The sequence below is a fragment of the Mustelus asterias genome, chromosome 25, assembly GCF_964213995.1.
Source record: "Mustelus asterias chromosome 25, sMusAst1.hap1.1, whole genome shotgun sequence".
Lineage (NCBI taxonomy): Eukaryota > Metazoa > Chordata > Chondrichthyes > Carcharhiniformes > Triakidae > Mustelus > Mustelus asterias.
In genome coordinates, this window is record NC_135825.1 from 36089388 (window position 1) to 36115964 (window position 26577).

A 26577-nucleotide genomic window follows, 5' to 3' on the forward strand; every position below is an offset into this window, starting at 1 on the left:
CAACACCTTCTCCGTCAGGCATCTTTAACTACAGAATAGTATGTCTTCAAAGTTTCTATTACTAATGTGGATACAAGTCACAATGGGAAATGTTGACAGTAATGTAGTGCTATGTAAGAATTTTACTATAAGACATTCAGGTTAGTGCCTGCCAGTACTGTATGGCAATGGTTCCCAACCTTTTTATATGTCATGGTGCACCTATTATCTAAAAAAAATTATCTGCCTTCTCCCCTTATTGGAATTTTTTTTCACTTCACCCTGTCCCCTCGCCTTTTTAAACCTCTTCCTATCTCTCTGGCTTCTCCCAGGGTTTTGAGTCTTTGCTTTTTGTGCAGGCACAGGGGCCTTTGTCTTTAGCTCCAAGGCCTGTTGGTCATGCGTATGGGCTTGACCAACATAAGAAATCTAAACTGTGCATGGTGGCTCTTATCCAGCTGGTGTATGCGCAGGAGGCCTGAGATTCATTGGGTCTCAGCAATGCCAACCACAGAGCTGTAGATGAAAGTTAGTTTTAGTTTAATTACATGAATTCTGAATCATTTTGAATACTTTTTTTCATGGAACACTTTGGCAGTGTGGGGGGCTTCTTCGTGTGGGCACACAGTTGGGAACCACTGTTATATGGTATAATACAATTTATGGAGTTTACTTTTTGTTGACATCTTTCACTCAAAACCAATGCTTCAAGATTAATTAAAATTTAGTTTCATGCAGCATTTTTGTTATTGGTAGGCTTGAATCCAATTCCAACGCGAACTATATTTTAGTAGAAATATTGATTACTGCTATCTCAAACAGAAAGGAGATGGGCAATTTTCACTTTTGGAGTTGGTGGTTAACTTGCAATTTGGATTTGCTTCCTGTTGTGCATCTGATTTTTCTTCCAATGGAACTGAAAATCAGCCAGCCATTCATAACCATTGGCATGCCGCTCCTGCCAAAACTGGAAAGGGTTCCTTTGAAATGTTTATATTGGCCTTTCTGTAACTTGTGTTTCCTTTTCCTTCCGCAGTCTGATTCATGTAATATGCCCCTGCCTCCAGAGGATGACAATCCCAAAGGTGTTAACAACCTTTCACATTCAAATGCAATCAAAATGTATACCGCTCTTCTTGGTAAATCCAAGTCCGATGCTACACTGGAAGCTTGTGCTGGAGCACTGCAGAACCTTACGGCCAGCAACAAAATGGTACAAAAACTTTGAATAGAGGGTTTTTTTTTTAATATGGTGTAGCAAAACATTGTTATTTAACATATGAAAGGGATTGTGTCTCTAATGCTCATTTTTTGGAGTCACATCTAATCTGGGTGTTTTCTCTGTCAACTGTTACTAGAGAAAATGATGGCCTAGTGGCATTATTGCGACTATTAACCCAGAAACTTAACTAATGTTCTGGGGATCTGGGTTCAAATCCTATCACAACCAGATGGTGGAATTTGAATTAAATAAAAAATATCTGTAATTAAGAATGTACTGATGACCAGAAAACCATGTTGAGTGATGGAAAAAACCCATCTGGTTCACTAATATCCGTTAGGGAAGGAAATCTGCCATCCTTGCCTGGTCTGGCCTACATATGACTCCAGAGCCAAAGAAATGTGGTTGACTCTCAACTGCTCTCGGGCAACTGGGGATGGGCAATAAATGCTGGCCAGCCAGCAATGCCCATGTCCCATGATTGAATAAAGAAAAACAATCCTGTGCAAAATGCAACTCAGTAGAATCGGCCAAACCATTGAATGCAAAAATGATGAACTTTATTCTATTTCTTTGCAATGAAATATGAAGCACATTTCCTATTTCCGTATCAGCTTTTAAACTTGGAGTTAAAGTTCACCCACTTTAATCAGTGTGGGAAATGGGCTTATGATTAACAGGGTATATGCACCCTATTCGTTTTCAGAAACATTTAATTTCTTTGACTTTTTTCTCACAAGTCGTCATATCTGATGAGTTCAAAAATAGTAGATAAAGAAAGGGCGCTTCCTCAAGTCACAAAGCTTCTCAGTTCAAGCAACTTGGAGATACAGAAAACTGCAGTTTCGTTGCTGAACAACATGTCGAGGCATAGTAGTCTCCAACCACAATTGGGTGAGACATTTTCTCTTGACACTCCTTCGCAAACGGTTATACAGTTGAATATGCCTACCAAACCTGATATTGGATGGCTGAACAATTCCTAACCGCCTTGCCTATTACCATGGATGGGAAAATTGTGATTTTTATGAAATATTTTCCATTTTGCATGAGATCAATGTTCTCCAGGATGTTTTTAATCATTTCAGCTGTGTTGTTCCTGTCCAATGATAAATAATCAAGAAGTCTTTATGCTGCCTAATCAAAGGTTTATGACTTGTCGCTCATATTTGTCTTTAGTCTTGGCATTATTTGTCCTGTGTACTAAATAAGTCACCTAAAAATAAGCAAAAGAGGCACTAAGAGAAAATGTCAATGTAAAATGTGATCAAGAGAACATAATAGCTGATTAAAAAATAAAATTGAAATGTTGACAAAATAACATGGCGCAGAATTTTATGGTGGCTTTGCAGCCAGGGTGGGGTCTTTTAGAATCCTTTAAATGGTGGCTTTCTTAGCATCTCCCATCCCCAAACTGTCAGAAATGTTGCAGAGGGTGGGCCCCCAAGTAGTCAATTATTGGTCACTTAATGGCCGCTCTCTGCAGTTTTGAAGCCAGCAGGAGGAGGTCAGGACTGTGGTGGATTCCAAGCAGGCAAGCCTAATTGGGAGTATGACACCATTCAAGTGTTGATAGAACCAAAGTTGTGATTTTGGTAGTATCTGTAAAGTTTGAGTAATTAACCAATTCTTAAATCCTCTGTCAGCATCTCAGACCTTGCCAGATTTAGCACGGCTTCTCCCTGGAGAAAGCAGTAGCTCCATGACTTCAGATGATACCATCGCTTCGGCCTGTAGTATTATGCGAAATCTGATGCCAAGTAATACCAGCATGGCAAAAACAATACTACAGGGCTCCATGTTAAGAAATCTGATCAGCCTCAGTAAATCCAGGTATTTCATCAGAAAAACTTTTGCTAATTTAGCAAACAAACTGTTTTAACTTATTTTCATCCCATTACGATTCGAACATGTGTGGACCAATAAATGGGTTAATGCCTCTATTAAAATAGGTAAGGAAGCTTACAGTTATGTTAGAGTTACAGAGCTATACTTAGAGTACAGTTATGTACTCATACATTGTTATTCACAATATAGTTTTGAGGTAACTGAAATTAACTTGACTTTATTTTGATAAATACAGTTGATTGGTTTTAAATTTGTTTTGAATAATAAATATTGCTATGCAGTAATAGATATTTAGACACCAATGTGGATGATTCTTAACTTCCTTTTAATTTGATTTATTATTGTTACATGTGTTGGGATACAGTGAAAAGTATTGTTTCTTGCACGATATACAGACAAAACATCTGTTCATAGAGTACATAGGGGAGACGGAAAGGAGAGGGTACAGAATATAGTGTTACAGTCAGAGGTAGGGTGTGGCAAAAGATCAGCTTAATATAAGGTAGGTCCATTCAAAAGTCTGATGGCAGCAGGGAAGAAGCTGTTCTTGAGTCAGTTGGTACGTGATCAGACTTTTAAATCTTTTTCCCAACGGAAGAAGGGGGAAGAGAGTATGCCCGGGTGCGTGGGGTCCTTGATTATGCTGGCTGCTTGTCCAAGACAGCGGGAAGTGTAGACGGAGTGAATGGATGAGAGGCTGGTTTGCATGATGGACTGGGCCATATTCACAACACTTTGTCGTTTCCTGCAGTCTTGGTCAGAACTGTGATACATCCAAAAAGGAAGCTTTCTATATTGCATCTGTAAAAATTGGTGACAGTCCCTCCGCAGGGGCATAGCAAGCCAATCGCTTCAAGAGCAATTAGGAATGGACAATAAATGCTGGCCCTGCCAGTGATGACCACAGCCATGAACAGATTTTAAAAATCTACATCAGTTTCTAACTGAAATGGGGAGCTCCCAATGTGCTGTTGTTGGAGGGATTCCTATTGGTTTTCCACCATTCTTAATTGGATCCTGAGTGCACTCATTGGCCACTAGTTTGACCAGCTAGTCAACAATTGGGCATCTGACACCATGTGGTTGGTAGCTGAAAATTCACCCAACCTCAGGGTCCTGACCCCAATGTGCTAAATTTATGCAGAAATATTTTTCCTGCTTTGAAACAGTATTTCTCAGTTAATTCCAAAACAAAACTGAGAAGCCTTTAGAACTTTTAATCGGAGTATCACGTTTGTCAAACATTTTCCTGCCAGAATTTCTTTGGCACAAATGCTGTAAAAATCATGGGTGGAAAGAAACAATGTGAACAGTTTGTCTCTGTTCCTCGAGGATGTAGAACTACTTCTTGGGTTATGTTAGCCAAGTAAGCAGACCTCTTTCCAAAGTAAATTTGCACTCTTTTTTTCAGTCTGGCATTTCCGCTAGGAAATACACTGAACATAATCCCAGATTGTTAGTGTCATTGATTTGTGAACTGAACAGGGCATTCATTTTCCAGCATCACAGCAGTGTGGGATCGCCAGGAAAGTATTATTCAACTGACAGATTTAATGCTGTTGGTCTTCACTTGGTTGTTTTCACCTGCTTTTGGTACTGAAGTGTACAGGGTGCCACAGGGTTAGTGTTGCTGCCTCAGCTCCAGGGATCCGGGTTCAATTCTAGCTTCGGGTGACTGTTTGTATGGAGTTTACCCATTCTCTCCCTGTCTGCGTGGGTTTCCTCTGACAGTCCAAAGATGTCCAAGATCTTGACTCCGCCATAATACATCCAAATCTAGGTGATAGGGCGGCACGGTAGCACAGTGGTTAGCACTGCTGTTTCACAGCTCCAGGGATCTGGGTTCGATTCCCGGCTTGGGTCACTGTCTGTGTGGAGTTTGCACATTCTCCTCGTGTCTGCGTGGGTTTCCTCTGGGTGCTCCGGTTTCCTCTCACAGTCCAAAGATGTGCAGGTTAGGTTGATTGGCCATGCTAAAAATTGCCGTTAGTGTTCTGGGATGCGTAGGTTAGAGGGATTAGTGGGTGAATATGTAGGGATATGGGGGTAGGGCCTGGGTGGGATTGCGGTCGGTGCAGACTCGATGGGCCGAATGGCCTCTTTCTGTACTGTAGGGTTTCTAAGATTCTTTCTAAGATTCTAAGATTTGTGACTTGGAGGACAGTTTGGAAGTGACCCTGTTTCTATGCAGCTTTTGGCCATGCCAAATTTCCCCTTTAGTGTCCCAAGATGTGTCGATTAGCCATGGTAAATGTGTGGGGTGGCAGTGGAGAGGGCTAGGGTAACATATTCTGTCAGAGAGTCGGTGCAGACTCGATGGCCGGATTGCACTGTAGACATTGTATGAAAATTGGTGGAATTGCTAGTTTAGTGGGCAGGCAGTGCTTTGTTTCAGAAGTCTATTTGTGTAGTGTAAAAGATTGTGGAGCATCCAGTGTAAAGGTGGTGATGTATACAATTCTCTTGTATTTAAAATTCTGAGCTTTTGCGCTAACTTATTCTGTCCCAAATAAACTGATACCTGTTCAAAAACTACGAGAAGTTCCATACCTATATATTAGTATGATATATTTGATCAAAATTATGTGCATGTAAATTGCATTGTGTAAGTATGTAAATATTATCTATTTATTTTTATAGTGCTCATCCCTCTGCTGGCAAAGCTGCTTGTCTTTTCCTGTATGAACTGTGGGCACAGAGAGACTTGCAGAGCTTCTTTAAAAAGGTATGTAACAGGTTCTTAGACATGGCCTGATTTATTTCTGTTTTATCCATTAGCGGTTAGTGTGTGAAAATGTGATTTAAATATCAGCTGGCATCACACATGTATGGTGCATTTGGCTACTTCTGAGACTGGAAACCCTACCAAAGTCTAAAAAGGTCTGTGGTGCATTTTCATTTTATGTGCATTCTCAGTGGACGTGAGTTTTAGTTATCAAGGCCAGTATTTATTATACATTCCTGGTCACATATGGCCTGGCTTCTTATTATTACTTCAGCCCTTGTGAAGGGGCTCCTTCAGTGCTAGTTGGTAGAGAAGTCCAGGACCTTGATTCCACCATAATACATCCAAATCCAGGTGATTTGTGACTTGGAGGGCAGCTTGGAAGTGACCGTTTCTTTTGCTACCCTTGTCCTTCCAATTGGTGAGTGTTGAGAGTTTGGAAGGTGTGTCAAGATAATACTCTGGATCAAGAGAAACAGAACAAAGGTCGGTAAATAGAGTTGAGCTTTGATCAGCTATGAGTCAGTCATGATTTAATTGAATAGTGGAATAGCCACAAGGCACTGAATTGCTGCTTTTTTTTCCCCTCCGTTTTCTACACTTTCAAAGTCTGGCCAAATTGCTGCAGAATATTCTGTAAGTAGCACATGTTGCGGCCATAGTGTGCCAGTGATGCAGGCTGTGTAAGGTGGTAGATAATGAGCTTATTAAGAGGATTGTTTGACCTGGATGTTGCCTAGCTTTTTAAGTACTGTTACTAATACACACGTGCAAGTGGAGACTATTACACTCCTGAATCGTGTCTTGTGGGTGCTGCAGACATTTTGGGAATCAGAAGTTAGCCACTTGGAAGTTGGGGTCTAATGTGAAGACGCAATTAGAATCATAAGAGTCCTAACATTCGGCCTATTGATCCTGCACTGACAATATTCCCACCCAGGCCCTATCCCCATAACCCCAAATATTTGCCCTGCTAATCCCCCTAACCTTCTCATCTTTGGACACTAAGGGACAACTCAGCATGGCCAATCCACCTAACGTGCACATCTTTGGAGTGTGGGAAGAAACCGGAGCAATAAGCGGGGGGAGAAGATGAAATATGAGTGTAAGCTACCTAGTAATATAAAAGAAGATAGGAAGAGTTTTTTTCAACATATAAAGTGTAAGACAGAGGCAAAAATAGACATTGGACCACTGGAAAATGAGGCTAGAGAAGTAATAATAGGAAACAAAGAAATGGCAGAGGAACTGAATAGTTAATTTGCATCAGTCTTCACGGTGGAAGACACCAGTGGGATGCCAGAGCTCCAGGAGAATCAAAGGCACAGGTGAGTGCAGTGGCCATCATTAAGGAGAAGGTTCTGGGGAAATTGAAAGGTCTGAAGGTGGATAAATCACCTGGACCAGATGGACGACACCCCAGGTTTCTAAAAGAGATAGTTGAGGAAATTGTGGAGGCATTGGTGGTGGTCTTTCAGGGATCACTGGAGGTAGGGAGGGTCCCAGAGGACTGGAAAGTAGCTAATGTAACACCGCTGTTTAAGAAGGGAGGGAGGCAGCAGACGGGAAATTATAGGCCGGTTAGCCTGACTTCGGTCATTGCCAAGATTTTAGAGTCCATTATTGAAGATGAGATCGCAGAATACTTGGAAGTGCATGATAAAATAGGACTGAGTCAGCATGGCTTCGTCAAGGAGAGGTCATGTCTGACAAATCTGTTAGAGTTCTTTGAGGAGGTAACAAGGAAGTTAGATAAAGGAGAACCAGTGGACGTGATTTATTTAGATTTCCAGAAGGCCTTTGACAAGGTGCCGCATCGGAGACTGTTAAATTAGTGCCCATGGTGTTAAGGGTAAGATCCTGGCATGGATAGAGGATTGGCTGACTGGCAGAAGACAGAAAGTGGGGATAAAGGGATCTTTTTCAGGATGGCAGCTGGTGACGCGTGGTGTACCTCAGGGGTCGGTGCTGGGACCACAACTTTTCACAATATGCATTAACGATTTGGAAGAAGGAACTGATGGCACTGTTGCTAAGTTTGCAGATGATACAAAGATATGTAGAAGGACACGTAGTGTTGAGGAAGCCGGGAGGCTGCAGAAGGACTTGGGCAGGTTAGGAGAGTAGACAAAGAAGTGGCAGATGGAATACAATGTGGAAAAGTGTGAGGTTATACACTTTGGAAGGAGGAATGGAGGCATAGATTATTTTCTAAATGGGAAAATGCTGAGGAAATCAGAAACACCAAGGGACTTGGGAGTCATTGTTCAAGACTCTCAAAGTTAACGTGCAGGTTCAGTCAGCAGTTGGGAAGGTAAATGCAATGTTAGCATTCATGTCAAGAGGGCTAGAATACAAGAGCAGGATGTACCTCTGAGCTGTATAAGGCTCTGGTCAGACCCCATTTGGAGCATTGTGAGCAGTTTTGGGCCCCATCTCTAAGGAAGAATGTGCTGGCCTTAGAAAGGGTCCAGAGGAGGTTCACAAGAATGATCCCTGGAATGAAGAGCTTGTCGTATGAGGAACGGTTGAGGACTCTGGGTCTGTACTCGTTGGAGTTTAGAAGAATGAGGGGGGATCTTATTGAAACTTGCAGGATACTGTGAGACCTGGAGAGAGTGGACGTGGAGAAGATGTTTCCACTAGTAGGAAAAACTAGAACCAAGAAGCACAACCTCAGGCTAAGGGGATGTATCATTTAAACAGAGACGAGGAGGAATTTCTTCAGCCAGAGAGTGGTGAATCTGTGGAACTCTGCCGCAGAATGCTGTGGAGGCCAAGTCATTGAGTGTTGTTAAGACAGAGATAGATAGGTTTTGATTTATAAGTGGATCAGGGATTATGGGGAAAAGGCAGGAGAATGGGGATGAGAAAAATATCAGCCATGATTGAATGCAGAGCAAACCCAATGGGCCGAGTGGCCTAATTCTGCTGCTATGAGTTATGGTCACCTGGAGGAAACCCACGCAGAAGGGAGAACGTGCAAACTCCTCACAGGCAGTCACCCAAGGCCGGAATTGAACCCCGGTCCCCAGCGCTGTGGGGCAACAGTGCTAACCACTGTGCCACCATGATGAAGGATGTTTATAAACTATAACAATTAATGACACAAGTTTTACTGTGTTCTGACATACAGCATGAGTCTGCATTTTTGAGTAAAGGAAATAAGAATTTGATTTCTACACACACACAGCTTAAAAATCATAGATTTACAGTACTGTGCATCTTTATTGTGAATGCACAGAGTCAGACATGGGGTCGGATTCTTTGATCTCCTCCATGGCCACCCTACTGCAAGCGACAATGGAGAATTTGGCGCTCAGCCAAAATGCCATTCACTGCAGCGGCACGAAGAATCCCAGCCACAGAGGAGGTTGCAGGTGGAGATCTCTGTGCAAAGTTAATGATTGATTTTTTTTTAAATGATAAAGAATTAAAAATTCGGTTTTGTTTTCTGAGGCAGCGAAAAGCTTTTGAATTTTGATTGACAGTTGTGAAAAATCAAGATTTCTAATCAAGACAATAATGTGACAATATATTTTTGTGTTTTAACAGGAAGGATTTGGCAAGAAGGACTTTGTAAATGATTTGACCACGGCTGCTGTCAAATTAACTCAACAGCATTCTGGAAGGTTCCTAAGCAAAAAATTATTTTAATGGAAATGTTCAGTGCTCCTAAGGTAACTGGAAAAATAAATCCTTGAATGTCACTGATCTTTAATTGGATTTCAGAATGTGATTTGGTACAGATGCAAATTGAATATGTTTTATTTTGATGAAGTATATTTTATTTGACGAAGGGTCATCCAGACTTGAAACATTGGCCCCATTCTCTCTCCACAGACGCTGTCAAACCTGCTGAGATTTTCCAACATTTTCTGTTTTTGTTTCAGATTCCAGCATCAGCAGTATTTTGCTTTTATATTTTATTAGGGTCTTGTTCTTTGTCAAAGCCTGAATAGCTTGACCTGAGTTAAGGTAAACCCGTGATTTTCATTGTTACAATTAGGGTGAAATCTCAATCCCAAATTGGGCAGAATTTTCCGTGTCACCCCTCAGTGTGTTTTGGGAGGCTGCCCACCATTGACCAGTGGTGGGATATTCCAATCCTGCTGTTGCCAACGGAGTTTCTTGTTGTCCGCACCCTCCGCCACCAGCAAATGGCCAGAAAATCCCACCCAGTGACTTCAGGTTGTCACCGATTTTGAGCCAAGCTTTTATTCCCCCCCCCCCCCACCCCCCCCCCCCCCCCCTCTCCGTCTGGCAGGAAAGTGGCTTCCCGCATCAGAGCAGAGTTAAAATAGCAGTCAAGGTTCAGTGCTATAACCTGACCTGTATACGTATTTAAAGAGCCCACCTGCTTAAGGAACGTTACAAGTTTGCTTTCCAGATACTCTGTTCCCGATGTGACAGAACACCTTTTATCCTGAGACCTGGTTCCTCAGGAGAGTCTGTCAAAAAATCTTTCCAAGCTTTTGAGCATGGTTGGCGAGTTAATTACTTCTCATCTCACTTGGTTTCTAATATCGTGGCCTGTATAACCCTTGAACCTTGTGGTGTCCTGCCTGCCACCACACGTACACCTGCTACAATGGTGGGAGCTGAGCAGCCGGCTGCCTGCACTCAAATAATCGGACACTATTGACCACATTCTTTGAGCTGTTTTACCTTTAATCCCCTTGGCATCCATCCCTATTGAAACATCAAACAGTAGGCACGAATAGAAACACACTTCTGTGGCAACTGCAGAAACAATCTATTCCAGCCACCATGGGTTCTGTGGCCATTCATATTACCTAATTGTAATGCAGGTTTACCTTGTCTGTAGTGTAGTCTTTCACCAGGGCATTCACCAGACTATTGTGAAACAGCCCAGTGTCATGCCTACTTCTTGCACATATTTCATTCAATATATAAACCAATGGAGGTGATGGGTCAACCCGTCTACATCAGTGGCAGATTTCTGGGCAGTTGAGCAAAGATCATCTTTGTATGTCAATATTTCACATTCCAGCCTCAAAGCTATTACATGTTTTGCGGATGGATAACTGTTTCTCCAACTAAGAGTTGTGACTAGCTAATAATTCAATTTTTTTAAATGATCTATCAGTATCATTCAAATCATTTCCTACATTATAACAGTGTCTACAGTTCAAAATACTTAATGGGCTGTAAAACACTTTCAGATACTAAACAAAAATGTTATATAAATGCAAATCTTTATTTTATCCTTTTAAACTAGGGGCATTGCTAAGTTCTTTCTCAACTGTTGCTGAATCTGACTGTCAATGTCAATGAGTGGGATTCCACCCCTCCCACCCCGGACCACGGTCTGCTTTCCAACAGTGGAGGTGACTCACCAGTGGGATCTTCTGGTTGTGCTAATGTCTGCAGTGTTTTGTGTGGTTTGCCTGGCTCACCACAGGGGGTCCATATTGGGCAGGACCAGAAGACCCTGCTGGTGGGAAGGGTCGTAAAATCCGGCTCTATATTCCAGTCTCTTTACCCCTTGCTCAAAGCGAGAAAGCGAGTGCATGTTTTCTGACGTTTGAGCAGACGAATGAATTACTTATTAATGGTCTGTGGCGAAACAGCATCTAAGGTAGCTCAACAGCACTTTTGCTATTAATTACATTGGAGCATCTTGTTCTAAAAACTTGTTTATGATTTATCCGAGACATTTATGAGTTGAGGAACAGAAACTCCAAGAGACTATCATGACTATAGTTATACAAAAAGCTAGAATACAAGAAGTTAGAAGTTAAAGTACAAAGACTCTATTTGACAAGCAGTTAAACAGTGAATGAGCATTTGTTTTCACCCCTGACATGCACCACACCGTTTCGAATTGATTATCCTCACCAAGATTATTATAAAATTTGTAATCAAAGTCCAGGTTCGTATACACTAAAATACATCCTTGAAGGTTTCCTGTCAATAATGTTCTTTTGTCTCTTGCCGGCCATCTGCTTTGTTTATTCATCTGAGAAAACACATACCATACCTATTCTTCCAATCCTCTCGAAATCAATCCCATAAAACACAAGATAACAAAAAATCCTCCTTTTTACTTGGATTGCTCCATGCATTATACTTGATTTGATAAGATCGCAATTTTTAGCAATCTAATTAAACTGCAATATTTTATATCTTTTTTAAATGTTATTTCTTTCTCAGAATTCAGAAGCCAAAAAGCAGAACAGTTCAATCAACCTCTAATCCAACTCCTTGCTTGCTCCATAAACCAATTCAAATTCAAATTGAATCCAATTCATGGCCCCCACAAAAGGGACACACTGGATCCAAGCTGATAATAACCTGATCTTGTGCTTGATCTTAACCAAAAGGCCATTAAACCGCAAAGCTTATAGATAAAAACTTTTTATAAAATGGAAGTTTTATTATGAAGTGGAAGCCTGCAATCTTGTTTTGCCTATAGCCCTTAGATCAATTCCCTTTTTTAATATTCCTTGGGGCAATATAATTATTGTATTGTGGAACGTGTTTCCCCTCGATTTGATTTGTGGAAGGTGTTTCCCCTCAATTTGATTTATTTGATCTTGAAATCTATTTATTTTTTCACAACTTAATTTAACGTTTAAGATTGGAGTGACAATAAAGCGGTTATAATCTATACACCTAGTTCTGTTGAGCATATAAATTTTCATTTATTTTGATGTGAAGTATTGTGCAGGTATTTCTAATTTATATGGTGTTAAATCAAATCTGATCACCTTAAACAAATCCACTTTATTTTGCAGTGGATTCTCTTTGGCTGACCAAAGATCACTTCAATGGAACCCTGACTACACTGAATTTGCGCAGAAGATTTGTATGTTAATCCACAAATGAATCTTGTGGGTCGGGAGTGGGGAGCGGTGAAGCTAAAATTGTAGCAATTTTATATTTTTAAAAATGTTATCAGATTTTGTAAAATTTAAGTGTTGCAAGCTTACAGTTCACAATGTACATTTATAAATCAGTGCGGCAAAACTTGCTTCAGGAAGCATGTCCCACCCTGAAATTTCAATGCCCCCCTCCCCCCCTCACCAAAGCTAGGCTGGCAGGTGAGGGAAGTATAAATTTGGGTACCACGTAGGTGGCACCATGCCAGCTGGTTACCTGCTGCTTTTTTTTTTAACCTCTTGTATGGCGAAGGCTTCGGGTGACTCAATTGTCCAGGGACCATTTGAAGCCCTAAGTAGCAGATTACATGTTGGGTTTTGCCCAGCAGAGGCCCTCTAAGCCAGTCCCCTCCTCCTCCAACAAATAATGCCCCCACACCCCCTCCATCCTCCTCACTGAGTCTGTGGGACTGCATGTAGTCACAGCAGTGGACCACGTGTGCAGTTTTAAATGGTAAATTAAGTTGTGATTTCTAAGCTGGGAGCAGGGCAACAATCTCCACATAAAATTCCAGCAAATATGTCTATTGTAGTAGCTCCCTTGTCTAGTTGAAACCATCAGCAAGGTGGCTAATAATCATGGTACAGTATTCTATAGGGTATGTACATGCTTGTTGAAGAGATGTATGTAAAAGAGAACCAGATAATTTTGGCACATCATTTCAGTAGAAAAACTTTTAGAACAACTCATACATTTTGATGCGGGACAGATAGAACTTCAGTTCTCGAATCCTTTTAAAGTAAATAAGTAAACCTGTCATTTTTAAATTAATCTAAAGTCATCAATTCCTCAATATTCTCATACTTGCCTCTGCAAACGTTCCTTAAGCATGTTGACATAATGAACATGCATTAACAGAAGACAAATATTGCAGCCCAATTGCTGTGACTTATCAGGAGCAGATCTAATCATAACGCAAAGATAACAAACGATAAAACAAAAATGTTCACTGTTTATTTGAGCTTCTATTTGATTTGTGTGCACTCTATAGTATACCCTGTGTGTCCTGGTGCTTGTACGCCTTCACTGTATACAAATGAACTTTATAATGCTCTCCTTATTCCTTTTCCTGAAATTGTTGATGCTTAAGCTGCTACTGTTAAAGATTTTGGGAATTTGCAACAGTTGAATCTGCATCCCTGCCTCTAATGTCCACAACATTTTGGTTCAGTGGAATTCCTGTGTAAGCACATTTCTCACAAAAATAGTTCAATAATAGACGAATCGTAAAGAAAATATTAAAAACAACTTCACAATAACTGGTACTATATGAGTTTAAACAGGACCAAACACAAGTGGCCATCCAGTCATTGGGTGAGTTGCTATTATAGAATCCCTACAAGTGCAGAAGGAGACCATTCGGCTCATTGAGTGCACCAACCTTCTGATAGAGCACCTTACCCAGATCCTATCCCCGCAATGACACGTATTTACCCCACTAATCCTGCTAACTTGCACATCTTTGGACTGTGGGAGGAAACCAGAGCACCTGGAAGAAACCCGTGCAGACACAGGAAGAACGTGCAGACTCCACACAGACAATCACTCAGGGCCAGAACTGAACCCGGGTGCTGGCGTTGTGAGGCACTGTGCCATTAACTTGTGAGTTGGTCCCTGAGGCAATCATAAATATTGGGCACCATTCCGATAGTTTAGCATTCTGGTTCACAAAATTATAATCAGTGACAGTAAGCATTGTCCATTATCTTTTTAAAATTATATATTCTGATTTTCTTCAGCATGAATAAAGAAAGCCTGACTCTCATCCTGATTAAATCTCTCTCTCAGTACAATTAATGTATTTGGTTGGTCTCACGTGCTTAAATATGCTATGCCCCAAACAAATCTTTGGGATTGTTACTCCTTCACCTGTTCTTTAAGACAAATAGGTGTGTCATTCCAAATGTGCCACCACCTTTCACGGAAATGCAGTTGAAATGTGGCTTATCTGAAGGGTATGCCCAAGGGCAGATTTTAAACAAGGTACTTATGAATCAGACAAAAACATTCAACATAGTCGTCTGTGACAGATATTTGACCTGTTCTGCAGTATATGTAATATTTAGCTTCAATGGGAAGCTTTACTGCCAGTAAAATTTGGTTATGTTTAATCTGGAATAATTAATGATAAACTATAATCTTGAATGTTGCATAGCTTTGCAATGCACCTTGTATTATACATTTCTTTTTTAATGCTGTACTTCAAAATAAGTGCAATATGCTCTTCTGTCATTTAATTGTGTTGAATTGTTAGTTTTTATGGTTATGGAGTTGAGGAAAGAGAAGGTTCAAAATGCTGTTTTTAAGGTTGCTTTTGCTTGATTTTATAAAGGAGAGGGGCCTGGGAATTTTCACTTTACTCTTTTATGTTTCTGGATTTGTTGAATGTCAGATTTTCTTTTTAAATGACAATCTGTAAATTCAGACTTTGGGGTAATTGTTCAGCATTTAGTTTAAAATGTTCCAGCATGCAGAATATCTATACATCAGAATTAAGGCTTTTGAGTGTTATTCCCATTGACATCAATTTGTATCAGACCCGTAATTGTATCCCTGACACTTCAGTTTTTCTATCGATTTAAGCTCAGTGGAGGCATCCCACTCATTTGCACCTATGTTCATTTTAAAATATTTGTCCCCGAACTGATTCGGAGTCTGTGACGTTCTTGTGCTTTCGGAGCCCCAAGCCCCTTCTCCCTCACCTGAAGAATGGGCTTGGAGCTCCGAAAGCTTGTGTGGCTTTTGCTACCAAATAAACCTGTTGGACTTTAACCTGGTGTTGTTAAACTTCTTACTGTGTTTACCCCAGTCCAACGCCGGCATCTCCACATCGTTGAAAATGGAGCCAGGAAGTTGGAACACTTACCCGCCTCATAATGTTTGGGCCTGTTGGCTCCCGACCTTAGAGGAGCACAAAAATAAAATCAGTCTATGTTTATACAGAGAGTTGGGGAAATGTAGAAAAATAAGTATAAAGAGTATGGAAAAAAAACAATGTAACAGATAATTGAAAGTAAGAGAGACTGAATAATGAATAAAATAGAAGCAGAGAGCGTACAGAGAAACCAGAGAGTGTAGTTCATTATGCCTACGATATTACTGAGTACTACAGCAAGATCTTTCACTTGTATAGCATCTTTAATACAGAAAAAATCCAAGATGTTTAATAAAGGTATAATCAATATTTTTTTTTTAAAATGAATGCCAAGCCAAAGAAGGACATAGTAAAGGTGAAAGAGGTGGGTTTTGAGGAGTCTTTTAAAAGGAGTAAGGAAGGTGAAGAATGTTTAGGGAGAAACATCAAAAGCTGGTGCGCAGTGGCTAAAAGTCACGCCTTCTGTACACCTACCACAAAGCAATCTGTCTGCTAATATGACAAAAATGTGATTGTGGAAAGTCTTTGTTTTATCTGAAATTGTATAACCACAAAACTTTAGAAATCTTGTACAGTTAGATCTCTTATTTCTGATACAGTAAAATATCTCAAACTCCTGAATAAAAAATATATAAATGAAAGAATTGTTTCAGGCTAACTAACTTGTCCAGTTGAATTTGGTGCCCAATTTTTGTGTACATGGTACATAGCACAAGATGTATGACCGGAACGTCCAGTGAAGTCATATTACTGGATCTGAACAAACTGGTTTGGTGCAGATCCATCTGCATTAGACCACCTCATAATTCATTTTTGGTTCTAGATAGTATGAAGTAAAAGTCCAAGGGATAGATTTTTCCACCCCACCCACCCGTGAGAATCGTCACGGGAGGGACAGAAAATCTTATATAGCCAATATGTGGCCACATAAACGCCTCAGTTGCAGCAAGGATGGGCTTCCCGTCTAAGGCCTTGCCCGGTGCAATGTAAAATCGCTGTGTGATAACAATGGGTGAGAATCCCATCCCTTCAATTTCGTGCTCACTGACCCATCCCCCCCCCCACATGAAAATCTGCCAATGGAGGAAGATAAAATTCTGGCCTCCCATTCTCTTTCCATAGATGTTGCCAGATCTGTTGGGTATCTCCCACACTTTGTTTTTATTTTAGATTTCCAGCATTCTCAGTTTTCTTTTCCCTCTCTGGTTCACTATCCTTCTATCAATGGGAATACAGTCTCCCGATCCAGACTCCTTGTTATCCTTCAGACCTCTTATCAGGTCTCCTCTCAATCTTCGCCAAGGAAAACAGTCCTAACTTCACCAACCGTTGCTCATCCCTGGAACCATTCTCATGAATCTTCACCTTTGCTAATGCTTTTACATTCTTCCTAAAATGTGGTCTGCAGACCTAGGTGCAACATTCCAGTTGAGGCCTTTTTGTTTCCCTTGGAGACACAAATCATAGAATCCCTCCGGTGCAGAAAAGACCATTCGGCCCAATGAGTCTACACCAACTCTGAGTATCTTACCCAGTCCCTCTCCCCTGTCCTATCCATGTAACCCAAACATTTTGCCATGGTTAAGCTATGTAATCTATACACCTTGGGACACTAAAGGGCAATTTAGCATGCCCAATTCATCTACCCTGCACATCATTGGACTGTGGGAGGAAACCGGAGCTTCCAGAGGAAAAACAAGCAGACACCGGGAGAATGTCCAAAGATGTGCGGGTTAGGTTGATTGGCCAGGTTAAAAATTGCCCCTTAGAGTCCTGGGATGTGTAGGTTAGAGGGATTAGCGGGTAAATATGTGGGGGTAGGGCCTGGGTGGGATTGTGGTCGGTGCAGACTCGATGGGCCGAATGGCCTCCTTCTGCACTGTAGGGTTTCTATGATTTCTAACGTGCAAACTCTGCATAGACACTCGCCCAAGGCTGGAATTGAATCCAGGTCCCTTGCGCTGTGAGGCAGCAATGCTAACCATTGTGCCACCCAATTTCTCAAAGCAAAGGCAATTCATTCCGACATACCTGGCTAAATCGCACTATCGCTGTTCATAAATGTGTTCCCTATTTTTCAAAAACTAAACAAGTGACCTATCAATCAACTAATATTGACTTCAAAATTTGGCAACAGTGAAGAAACATTCAATGGCATAACTTAGTAAAATTGCACAATAGAAATGTGTGCATTCAGCAGATATTTGACTAATCAGTCAATCTTTGTTGTTAATTGTTTTGATTACAGGAACATATCTCACTTTTGCACTGATAACAACATATGAGAGGGCCAACTGCTCTCTCGTTATACGATCAATGTAACACAAACCAAAGTATTAAAAGCTTTTAAAAATCATTCATGGAATGTGGGCATTGTTGTCCTGGCCAACATTTCTAATCGCCCTTGAGAAAGTGGTAGAAAACCTCTTTTTGAGCACGGCAGTGTGGTGAAGGTGCTCACCAATGCTGTTCGGTGGTGAGTTCCAGGATTTTAACCCAGTGACAGTGAAGGAATGGTGATATAGTTCCGAGACAGCTTGATGTAGAGGGGAATTTGCAGATGGTCACATTCCTATACACCTGCTGCCCTTGTCCTTCCCATTGGTAGAGGTCATGGGTTTATTCTCGGGAGGCTAAGGAAATTCGGCATCTCCACTACCACTCTCACCAATTTTTACAGATGTACCATAGAAAGCATCCTTTCCAGATGTAAGACAGCTTGGTGTGGCTCCTGCTCTGACCAAGACCACAAGAAACTACAAAGAGTTGTGAACGTAGCCCAGTCCATTACGCAGAACAACGTCCCATCTATTGACTCCATTACACTTCCCGCTGCCTCGGAAAAAGGAGCCAGCATAATCCAGGACCCTACCCAACCCGGACATAGAAAAGAATCATAGAAACCCTACAGTGCAGAAGGAGGCCATTCAGCCCATCGAGTCTGCACCGACCACAATCCCACCCAGGCCCTACCCCCACATATTTTACCCGCTAATCCCACTAACCTACACATCCCAGGACTCTAAGGGGCAATTTTTTTAACCTGGCCAATCAACCTAACCCGCACATCTTTGGACTGTGGGAGGAAACCGGAGCACCCGGAGGAAACCCACGCAGACACGAGGAGAATGTGCAAACTCCACACAGACAGTGACCCGAGCCGGGAATCGAACCCGGGACCCTGGAGCTGTGAAGCAGCAGTGCTAACCACTGTGCTACCATGCCGTACTCTCTTTTTTCTGGGGTGGGATTGTTGTTGGTACAGAACAACAATTTTTATGCTGCATCTGTTACTACTTCTGGTTTCCGTAGCATTGCTGCTATTGGAAGAGTAGTTTGGGTGCAAAATGACATTAGTCTCTGAGCGGGACTACTTTCCAGGCCTTCAGTCAGTGGGCAGAATCATCTCCGATATTGGCAATGGATGGGAAAAGTGGCATTGAACCTGCTGGTGGCATTATTTGATGTGGGGGTTATATTCCCGGTGTAAGAACCCGAGAATGATGGTAATATATTACAATGATTTCCTGACATTGAACAGCAGGAAACACAGCCCACCACTGATGGGAGGTGGGGATGATCGCAAACTGCATTGACATTGACATCATAGAAGAGCATAGAAACCCTACAATGCAGAAAGAGGCCATTCGGCCCATCGAGCCTGTACCAACAACAATCCCACCCCAGGCCCTATCCCCGAAACCCCATACATTTACTCTGCTGATCCCTCTAACATACACATCCTAGGACACCAAGGAACATTTTAGCATAGCCAATCAACCTAACCTGCACATCTTTGGGCTATGGGAGGAAACCCACGCAGACACAGGGAGAACATGCCAACTCCACACAGACAGTGACCCAAGCCGGGAATTGAACCCAGGTCCCTGGAGCTGTGAGGCAGCAGTGCTAACCACTGTGTCACCGTGCTGCCAATGAAACACGACTGAGGCCTTCTACTGATATTTTCTGCTCTTGCTGCCAAACACACCCAACACGAGCAGATTTTGAAGACAGAGCCACTGGTGAATGAAGGAAGTTCAGATAAAGAAGTACCAGCTGTTCTTTCAAAGGAATAGCAAACCTACCAGAACAGCAACAAGGTCAGACAGGTCCAGCAAGAGAAAGTTTTAAAATATTTTTATTTTCTCTGCAGCCAAAATGACCTTTCATACTCCTTCTGGCCCACAAAGAGAAACCTTGGCACACCCTGCCCTTGGTTCACTCCCACAGCCCCTGCTGAATATCACTTCCTTCATGCTCCATTATCACATGTGGAGGCTCACTGCCACTTGAATTTGTCACCCTGTAGACCAGACAGACCTAGCTGGGTTGGATATCATGATCTTGCATGTGCCAGGGAGCTAAATTCTCTTTGGCTTTCACCAAACTTATCACTCACCTGGCCTCCCCAGTGCACCAATCCTTCCTAGAGTTAGATTCCAGTCCTTGGTACGTGAGAGCAAGAAACAGCTTTTAGGTAGCCAACATTTAAGAGCAGAGACAGGAGCAAAAACCCACAAAATATTTTGGTAACCACTGTACCCTTTGAGAGATTCATTTAATTAGTTTCATACACAATATGCTGCATACATCATCAAACCAAAGTGGCGTCCTGTAGAGTTATTGCCACACACTGTCAGTGTCTGATTTTTATTCAATTCAAATTTCACCATCTGCTGTAGTGGGATTTGAACCTCGTTCCTAAAGCATTTCCCTGGGTCTCTGGATTACTAGTCCAGTGAAAATACCACTGTGCCACTGTCTCCTCAAATTTCTGCCTAATTTGATTCAATGTCAAAGCAATGTGATGAAACATTACACAAACGAGGACATAGACAGAAGAAACATGCTTTAAAGTATACAAACTACACCAAGTAGAAACCATTTAGCAGCAAGGCAAAAACAAAAGTATGACTGAAGCTAGAGATCAGGCCAAAGAAATCTCTAACCTTCCTTTGCATCTTGACAACATTAGAAAGACTGGGAGAGCAGGACTAACAACATTGAGGAGAGCAAGAATTTGAAGAATCATCAGGACTTGTTGCTCTGCAGGCTGACTCATATCAGTGTTTCCCTATTCTGGTCCACACTATTCCACCCCACCTCATCTTGCCACATCGCATAACTTATAAAAGGTATCAGGGTGTGCAGAGATTTATTTCTGTCTGACATGTCTTAAATATAATTGTATCGGTATGTGCAGAAATTTTAATTATTCTCGATTTGGAGGATCATTGGTTGCAATTAAAATGGAATTATGTTTTTTGCTCTCGATGTTCCATTCACTCCTTTAGAACTAACTCCCTTGCTGCTTATTACAGAATTCTGATTGTTGAAACCTGTCTTAAAATGATAGGTGAGGGGATTCATTCATGTTGGTTTTGAAGTCAATAAAAGAACAGTAAAACTCAACCATTGTACTGTACCTGTCCCCGAGGTACAGGTTTTTACTTGGTGTAATTTGTACACTTTAAAGTCTGTTTCTTCTGTCTATGTCCTCATCTATATAATATTTCATTGCTTTGCTTTGACACTGAATCAAGTTAGGCAGAAATTTGAGGAGGCAGTGGCACAGTGGTATTTTCACTGGACTAGTAGTCCAGAGACCCAGGGCAATTCTCTAGGGACTCATGGCAGATGGTGAAATTTGAATTGAATAAAAATCTGTAACTACAACTTTAATGATGACCAATGCTGATTGTTGCACAAACCCATCGGATTCACTAATGCCCTTTAGGGAAAGAAATCTGCCATCCTTACCTGGTCTGGCTTACATGGGATTCCAGATCCAGAGCAACATGGTTGACTCTCAAACGTTCTCTCAAGGGCAATTGGATATGGGCCATTAATGCTGGCCCAGTCAACAATGTCCATATCCCATGAAAGATTTTTTTAAAATTATGCATGTGATCAATCTTATTTTTCTTTTTAATTGTTCGAGTTAATCTCCCTCTTTCTCTGTCTTTACTCTGATTGCTGGTGACTGTTCCTTTTTTACAGGGAGTTTTACTTTGAATACAAAAGATCTTAATATGATGATTCACTTGCATTTTTCCTGGAATTATATTTTCTGTGTTTAATTGGTAAGAGATGAGGAAGTGAATGCATTGCATTCTGACGTGTGTTATTCAAATGTCAAAGAAACAAAGCATTTTCGAAGCCAAAAGGTAATTTGCCTTATGGCCTTTCTGTAACAAGCTATTTATCTTAGTGTTTTCCAACTTCCAGTATCTTTAATCTATGTGAAATTCAGATTGTCAGAAGTAGGGAGGGGCAATTAGTGCAATCTTGGTACTGCCACCCACATTCTGAGAACAATGGGTGGGATTCTGCCACAAAATTTCTAAGTGTCACAACGATGAGCAAACGGGAGTGAACAACTCTGGTCATTTTGGCATGCACCACACCATAATCTTCCGACACTCAATGCACTGAACAAGCCTCCCCGTGAAACACGCCATTATGGAGTCCCCAGGCGTGTGACTCGCCCAAAGTGGCTGGAGCTGTGTGCCTTTAACCAGGGATAGCTGCATTTATATGCTCCCCCTGCGCAATGCCGGAAGAAAATGAATGACCTCATTCGAGCTGCAAGGGCGAATGTCCACCCGTCTCATCCTGGCATCAATCCTATCCATCACACCTCGATGTCCACCTTGAGTCACTACCCAATCCCCCCCCAGCATCATCCTCAAATCCCTCTGACACCCCCAGACACAACTCCTGCCTGGCGAGAGGGATGTCCATGGTAAATCATGGAGACCTTCCAACAGATGGAACAGATGGCAGGGTGGAGGGGGCAACATTAGTGGGATTTAAACTTGACCTCTGGAACCCCCTCGGAGGTCTGTCAGTGGATAGGGAGAATGCTGGCCACACAAGCCCCAAACCAGCAATGACCCTAGCCCCGGCCCAGCCTGACCTCACCCAAACCCTGCGCCCATTGGAGCCCCCCCATCCCACCCCGTACCATGGTAGCGGCTGACCAGCCACTGTTTTACGCCCTGGAGGTTGATGTTCAGCGGTACTTATCTTCTCGCCCACCCTTGCATCTCTTGCGCCTGAACTGCACCTGCAGGGACCAGTAGTAATTTGCGCTTGTGTGACATCCCGTCAGAGGGATGGGCGTATTCCGGGAGGGGGGAGGGTACTGAATTTGCTAATGAGATTGAAATGTAGTCAATCTCATGCAAATCAGCCTCACGCTCTTTCTGGGCATGAACCGGTTCATGCTATTAGAAAGAGGTAAAGAGAATCGCAAACTGTTTGGTGCCTGGTGCGAAATGCATTTCTCAGCCTGCACGCCACACTCCGGGATTGGCACGATCTACTAACAGCATGGCGAGGTCAGAGAATCGACCCCATTGTTAAAAAATGATTTCCTACTCGGGTTAAATTGATTGTTGAAAGCACAGTAAAATAGTCAGAAAAATGTGAAAAGTATTTAAGTGTTTGACTTACTGAAATTGCTCAGTGTTCCTATAAAGGATTTCTGTCTTGGTGTTCCTGATCTATTAAAACATTCACACAATTTTCAGTGCAATTTATGCAGTCATTACACACCTAATTTACTGCTCTACAATAATATTAGAACCTGTTTTTTCATGCACGGTTAAGGTGTTGCACTTTTAGCTTCTTAAACAATGATCCACTTTATTCAACTTGAACTGTACCTCTTGCCAACTTTACAAGGACACAGCTTGTATATGGAGATATTTATGGCCTGATTCTCCTACTGTTGCAAGAGGTTTTGTGCTGAAGCTTAAGCGTTATCAAAAATGATGAGTAATTTGATTAAAAGTTCAAGTTCCATTCTAATAATGTTGTCTATGAGGGAGGGCATGTTTGAGTATCTGATGAGTCTTGCCGACAGCCTTGTTCACTTGCTCTTAGTCTTCTTTGTGCTGGTTGTCTATTTTTCAAAGCCTCATATGGCCGCCTTGGCCCAACGTACAAGGAGTATGCACCAGGTTTCAGTCTGTTGTCTCTTCCGCTGCTTACCACACTTGCTTTCCTTGAAATTCAATAGAAACCACAATGACAGACCAATTGTGAAGTGTGTAAATCTAATTTCAATGTTTATTTACATGTATCATATACAACAGCGGTAAGACGCATCAAGATATGTCACATCACTAGGTTTGCAAATTAAGTAATCCATATCCTGTTATTTAATCTTGATGGTCTTTAATTGAGGGTCAGATGGAGTTCAATGAAAATTGGACCTTGAACACACCTTCCTCGCATGGTGCAAGCAGTGAGAAACAGAGTTAAGGTGGGGGAATTTCAATATCAATGCACCCATTTTCTTCATTGTTTCTTCACTGGACAATTCCTTCACAGTCGCAGGGCCAAAATCCTGGAACTCCTTCCCTACAGGCACGGTTGGTGTACCTGCACCTCACGGACTGCAGTGGTTCAAGAAGGCAGCTCATGGCTAACTTCTCAAGGGCAACTAGGGATGGGCAATAAATGCTGCTCTAGCCAGCGATGCCCATAACTTTTTTAAAATATGGGAAGTATAGGAGTGTGACAATGATAAATTTAGAAGGAAGAAGGCCTCCTCCCTATTTGTATGTTCATTTACATATGAACACATGAACATATGAACTAGGAGGTCACAGCTCATCTCATTAGATGTTTGAGTGGCTAATCATCTGTTTAATGAACTCCCTTGGGGAAATTAGCACTCACAGGCAGCAGAACACAATCAACCAAGTTTTCAGGGGTTTTGTTGTAGCCTTAGCATCACCCACCAACAAACAAGGTAAAGCGTAATTTGACATTGAGCTCCAAAAACTGGACTACTCCGCAGAGTTCTTGTGGGCCACTGCGATCACCCTATCTTTGTCCAATACCTCATTAATCATCTATAACCGATATTTCCTCTCTTACCGCAGACTATCACACATCACAGATGTAAAGTTATACATTTTCATTAGAGATATGTTGGAGCTCTGGGCTGAAAAATCCCCGGGCCCTGATGGACTTAGAAGGAGAGGCTGGATAGGCTGGGACTTTTTTTCCCTGGAGCGTAGGAGGATATAGACTTTATAGAGGTTTATAAAATCATGAGAGGCATAGATAAGATGAATAGCCACAAGGTCTTTTCCCCAGGGTAGGGAAATTCAAAATTATAAAATCATGAGGGGTATAGGTTTAAGGTGAGAGGGGAAAGATTTAAAAGGGACCTGAGGGACAACATTTTCGCACAGAGGGTGGGGCGTATATAGAATGAGCTGCCAGAGGAAGTGGTAGGAGTGGGTACAATTACAATATTTAAAATATATTTGGACAGCCACATGGGAAAAGTTTAGAGGGACATGGGTCAAACGCAGGCAAATAGGACTATTTCAGTAGGAAACCTGGACAGCATGGACGAATTGCACCAAAGGGCCTGTTTCTGTGCTGCATGTCTTTATGACTCTCTGATTGTGACTGCATCTTATGGTCTCAACAGAATTGGCTAGTGAGATAGTTGAGACATTGGTTCCATTTTCCAAAATTCCCTGGATTCGGGGAGAGTGCCATTAGATTGGAAAATAGGGAATGTTTCTCATTTATTCAAAAAGGGAGACAGGGAGTCTGAAACTAAAAGTCAAATGGCTTAATATCTGACATAGAGAAAAGGTCAGAAGCTATTATTAAAGGTGTTATGGCAGGGCACTTGAAAAAATTTAAGGCAATCAGGCAGAGTCAACATGCTTTTATAAAAGCGAAATCACATTTAAATAATGTTTTTGTTCTTTGAAGGGATCACATGTGTTGTAGATAAAGGAGAACTAATTAATGTACTGTATTAGATTTCCAGAATGTATTTGATAAGGTGTCAAAGGTTCTTGTAGAAAATAAAAGTTCACGGTGAAGGTGGTAACACATTTGCGTGGATGGAGGATTGGCTGATGAACAGAGGGCAGCTATAGATGTTTATTTTGGGTGATAGGGTGTAACATGTGGTATGCCACAGGGGTCAGTACCGGGCCCTCAACTTTTTACCATTTATACAAATGACTTGGATGAAGGAACTGAAGGTAAGCTTGCAGATGACACAAAGTAGGAAAGTAAATTGTAAAAAGGACATAAGGAGGCTACAAATGGATATGGATAGGTTAAACAAATGGGCAAAGATCTGGTAAATGGAATACAATGTGGGCAAATGTGAAACTGTCCATTTTGGTAGGAAGAATTTAACAAAGCATTTTATCTGAGAGATTGCAAAGCTCTGAGATTTAGACGGATCTGGGTGTTCTTGTGTCTGAACCACAAAAGGCTTGTATGCAGATGCAGCAAGTAACTAACAAAGCTAATAGAATGTTATTGTTTATTGCGAGAGGAATTAAATATAAAAATAGGGAGGATATGCTTCAGTTGTACAGGACACTGGTGAGACCACAACTGGAGTATTGTGTCCAGTATTTGCCTCCTTACTTAGGAAAGTTGAAAATGCATTAGAAACATTCCATAGAAGGTTTACTAGACCAATACCAGGAAGGGCAGATCATCTTATGAGGAAAGGTTGGACAGGCCAGTCTTGGGAAGTTTAATGTATCCACTGGAGTTTAAAGAATAAGAGGTGACTTAATTGTGACATAAAATCCTGAGGGGTCTTGACAGGGTGAATGCAAAGAGAATAATCCAGAACTAGGGATCACTGCTTAAAAATAAATATCTTAAGACAGAGATGAAATTTTAGTCAGTCTTTGGAACCCCCTTCCTCAAAAAGCAGTTGAAGCACAGTCTTTGAACGTTTTCAATGCAGAGGTAGATAGATTTTTGATAAGCAAAGAGGTAAAAAGTTATTGGGGGTAGGTGGTATTATGTTTGAGGTCTGATATAAAGACGAAGTCAGTGGAATAAACTACTGGAATTCTTTATTAACACGTCTATCCTCCAGCACAGTCTATCCTCAAGCACAGTCAGCACAAGACTGACGATCAAGCTCCACTCTGGGTGGAGCCTAGGTCTCAGGTCACCTGACCCATTCTCTTAAAGGGGCATGTCCCAACATACATAACAGGTAGG

At 41.7% G+C, this 26577-nt stretch overlaps 1 protein-coding gene across 1 annotated transcript in view; it reads left to right on the plus strand.

The window, feature by feature from the left end:
• The window catches only part of pkp1a (plakophilin 1a), a 58722-nt gene extending 42852 nt beyond the window's left edge, over positions 1–15870 (plus strand). Inside the window, exons 9-14 of the mRNA XM_078242327.1 lie at positions 1016–1192; positions 1942–2095; positions 2848–3034; positions 5690–5774; positions 9330–9454; positions 12536–15870. Of these exons, the coding sequence (XP_078098453.1) occupies positions 1016–1192; positions 1942–2095; positions 2848–3034; positions 5690–5774; positions 9330–9431 (705 nt within the window). The 3' untranslated portion in view covers positions 9432–9454; positions 12536–15870. The remainder of the gene's footprint in view (positions 1–1015; positions 1193–1941; positions 2096–2847; positions 3035–5689; positions 5775–9329; positions 9455–12535) is intronic.
• Positions 15871–26577: the final 10707 nt, after the last annotated feature.